The sequence below is a fragment of the Puntigrus tetrazona genome, chromosome 18, assembly GCF_018831695.1.
Source record: "Puntigrus tetrazona isolate hp1 chromosome 18, ASM1883169v1, whole genome shotgun sequence".
Lineage (NCBI taxonomy): Eukaryota > Metazoa > Chordata > Actinopteri > Cypriniformes > Cyprinidae > Puntigrus > Puntigrus tetrazona.
The window spans coordinates 12658524-12662288 of NC_056716.1; the positions used below are offsets into that span (position 1 = coordinate 12658524).

At 37.4% G+C, this 3765-nt stretch overlaps 1 protein-coding gene across 1 annotated transcript in view; it reads right to left on the reverse strand.

Moving 5' to 3' along the window:
* Positions 1-1600: 1600 nt before the first annotated feature.
* Positions 1601-3765, reverse strand: part of cdon (cell adhesion associated, oncogene regulated) — a 37236-nt gene continuing 35071 nt past the window's right edge. Inside the window, exons 18-19 of the mRNA XM_043216789.1 lie at positions 2508-2770; positions 1601-2307 (exon numbers count right to left, since the gene is read on the reverse strand). Coding sequence (XP_043072724.1) covers positions 2153-2307; positions 2508-2770 — 418 coding nt within the window. The 3' untranslated portion in view covers positions 1601-2152. The remainder of the gene's footprint in view (positions 2308-2507; positions 2771-3765) is intronic.

Sequence of the window (3765 nt, forward strand, 5' to 3'; positions counted from 1 at the left end):
CAGGTCTGAGTGTCTGGTGGCAGTGCTGGCACTATAATTGAAGGACACTGACTGGGTTTACTGAGGACTATGAGACTAAAAGCTGACAGCTCTGTTAGCCAATATCTACTCCAACCAGCCTACTTTACTTAGAAATATACACAGGTTCAACATCCCAGTCATGGTTAAGCAAGTTATAATGTTATAACATGACAAAGGCTTAGTTCAAGGATATCAAGTTAGACCAAGTACAATAAACCTCACTATTTTTTTAAGCTAAAATAAGAGAAATAATGACAACATTTAATCAATTAAATTCTAAACAACTTTTAGAGTGTAGCGTAGAATACTTTCTGTATTTTTGCATATTTCGGCAGCAACAAGCCTCAGTACTCTAGGGTGCGATAAAATAGCATTCAAAAGTCTGCATTAATATTTAGGAACATGGCTATAAACACTGACTTTAATTTGTTTAGCAAGATTCTCCCCTGACTGTTTCTCCACCATGACAACAGTGAAAACTGAAAATAAAATAATTTACACTTCTATACTGCCCCTTGTGGAAATACTGAAAACTTCTAACTCGTACTGTTGACATGAAAGCGTTTTCTTTAATAACCAAAAATAGCTAGTGGATGCATTTTATATCAGGAATATGAGCTTATCTGTTTTCTTTTAAATCTTGGCTTTGGTTGAGCTATAGATGGGGTTTGTACCTATCAGAGCTGTGTTTGGAGAGCATTTGACTTTCTATGTGCTTTTACAGGAAAGGTGTAGCCAGGAGTCTCTGTTTGAATAGGGAGCATTCATTTTTATCATCACTGCAGTTGTCAGTGATCAGTGCAAAAGTTCAGGAGTTTTGAAGCCCGGTATCAGTAAATGCTCTTTATGGATGATGGTGGAGGATGTTTGGCGTCTGAAAGTTACTGTATGCTTCCATAGCACATCAAGAGGATGTGTTTTCATAATTTCATCGGCCATATCCCATGAAATTATGAAAGCACATCTTCTTAATCCGGCCAGTCTGAAATCAGCCATTAAAGTGACAATGACAATGCACAATCCGCCCTTTGTGAATCTGCTCATGTAGACAGTCAGCTTGAGTACAAACCACATCTGAAACTGGAATAAGCAGACCACTAAGCAACAAACAAAAACACTCACGTGGTGTCTACAAGACCAGTGCCTTTCAAAGCAGTCTGGGAAGGTCAAAGGTCATTCAAGCACTCAAATGTTTGTTTATGGTTAACAAAGAGTTGTAGAGAGCAGCGAGGAGGTGTGGCTGGGAGGCTGCTGGGATTGACTGTGGGAAACTTCAAAGAGCTGTTGCAATTACCGGATACTTGAGCAGATATTTCTGATATCCCTCAGGCACTGACAGTGCAGACTGCTTTATTGATTATAGTGGGAGCAAACTAATTTTAGACTAGGTGAAGACCACAAAACCAAACGTTGAGAGCTTGCAGGCTTCCCAAGTTCCAGATGTGGATAACATATGTGTTTTATGGGTGAAATAAACCATGTTGAGGGGCCATATGAAACTGTTAATATTTGTCAAAATTTGGCAGTTTGAGAGCGTATGGTATAGCATTAAAACTTCAAAGGAGGAAATAGATAGGTGTAATACTTAATCTTCTCTTTATATTATTACAAAACTTTACACATACAATGGCTAAACTCCACACTGTGTGGAAAAAAAACAAAAAAAAACAAGTCAAATAAACAACAAAAAATAAAAAGTTTCTCATCATCATCATCATCAAAAAAAAAAAAAAAGCATAAATAATATAAAAGACAAACTTTTTTCTTACAACAGATACATTCATATGAAATAATATTTTACTACTACAAAAAATAAATAAGTAATCTAAAGAGTTTTTGCTTTTACTTTTAAAAGTCCTCTCACAAGTGGGATCATTTCAGCCTTTGAGTCTTCCATCATTTTTGCCTAAAAGTCTCTTCCGTTCTGCTTTCTCTTGTCAGTCTTCTCCAGCTCTGCAAGCAGTCAGTTTAGTGTCCATTTCAAGTCACGCAATGTCTCTGACCAATCCATCACTGGCCGTTTCGTTTTTACAGATTTTATTATTGTTCATGTTCCTATTCCCAATTGCTCACGTCCTCTTTCTTGTGTTAAGTGTATTTGATGCAGAAGTGTTTTCTGGTTTAGACGTGTTCAGATCTCTTGTATGCTAGGCTGGATGAGATCTCCAGTCAGGCTTCCAGTAGAGATCCAGGCTGTTTTTTCCTTACAGTCCAGATCGGGCAGTCCCAGCCGTTCCCAACACACCACAGGACCCTCCGAGTCTTCAAGCTGCATGGGCTGAACCCCTGTTGCACACACGCACAAACAGATTTATGCAGTCCAGTATGCAGCAGTCTAGTCAGGTAAAATAATATCGCATGATGGGTAATTTACAGTTTGCCAATGCAGTAATTTCCTGAAGAGCAAGAAGAAACACTGACTTTCCTCATTCAGAGGGAGTGCGGAGTGAATCAGAGAGCTCTTTATAGAATTGAAACTCTCTCACCTCTCTGCTGCTCGAGGGTGGACTTTGTTTCCACTGGCAGACAAGGGGAATTCTGGGAAAGGGGTGGAGCCTTGCCCTCCTCAGCCTCTTCGGCTGGATCTCTCTCCTGGGAGCCGTTGAGCTGTGGGCTGTCACGTCCATGGCAGCGAGACAAAACAGGGTTGAGGGGCATCATTTCCAGCCCGTCGGGTTGGCGCGCTGCCACGCGGTGCATTAGAGGGAGAGTGCCGCCCGTGAAAGTGCCATTGGTTTTTGTGTAACACCTGTTCGCAAAACACAAACGCAGGACGTAAATAATGGCCGCCACACGTGCCGAGGCTGAAACATCTTTGAACCACATTTCAAACTAAGTTGTCATTTGTTACATTTACATTTATTACAATCTTTATTAATATTTGTTCATGTTAAAATGCAGTCATTCATTGTTAGTTCATGTTCACACACTATTAATAAATAAAAAGTATTGTTCATTCTTAGTTCATGTTAACTAATGTAGTCAACTAATGTTAACTAATAAAACTTTACACTGTAAAGTGTGACCAACTAAGCATTTTCCAGAAAACAAAAAACAACCAAAAAAGCATTGTAAAATTGTGGCATATAAATATATTTCAATCTATCATATGAAATATATGAACTTATGAACGTATTTTAAATCTAGACTACTTATTTCAGTGTCAAATATATTATTACGGTTTTTATCAACAGTTTAAATTAGGTTTATTTTGCTATTTTCCATTTTTATTTTTGTTAAAGATTTTGTAATACTTTGTGTATTTTTTTTTATTTTTATGTTGTGCTTGTGCTTTTATATTGTCATTTTTTGTCCATCTGGTCGTATCTATAACGTTTTTGTTTTATTATTTATTAGAAACACAAAGGGTAAGTAGTATAGTGACCAATTCTCACTAGTTGCTTATTAGCATGCCTATTATGAACATATTGACTTTTTATTAGTAATTATAAATTAAATATTTCACATGATCATGTTCTACATCCCTAATCCTATCCAATACCTAAACTTAAATACTGCAGTAAAAATAAGCAGCAGATTAGGAGGTTATAGATGAAAAAGTCAGTTATTGGTTTGTTATTAGCAGGAACTGAACCCTAAAATAAAGCGTGACCTTTACATCCCTTCTCGCAATCTACCTCTAGTGTACTGTGCAACGTGAACATTCTTCAAAGTTTCTGCTTTTGTGTTTTACCAAAAGGAAGTCACAGAGGGATATAAGGGTGTGTAAACGATAGTAGAATT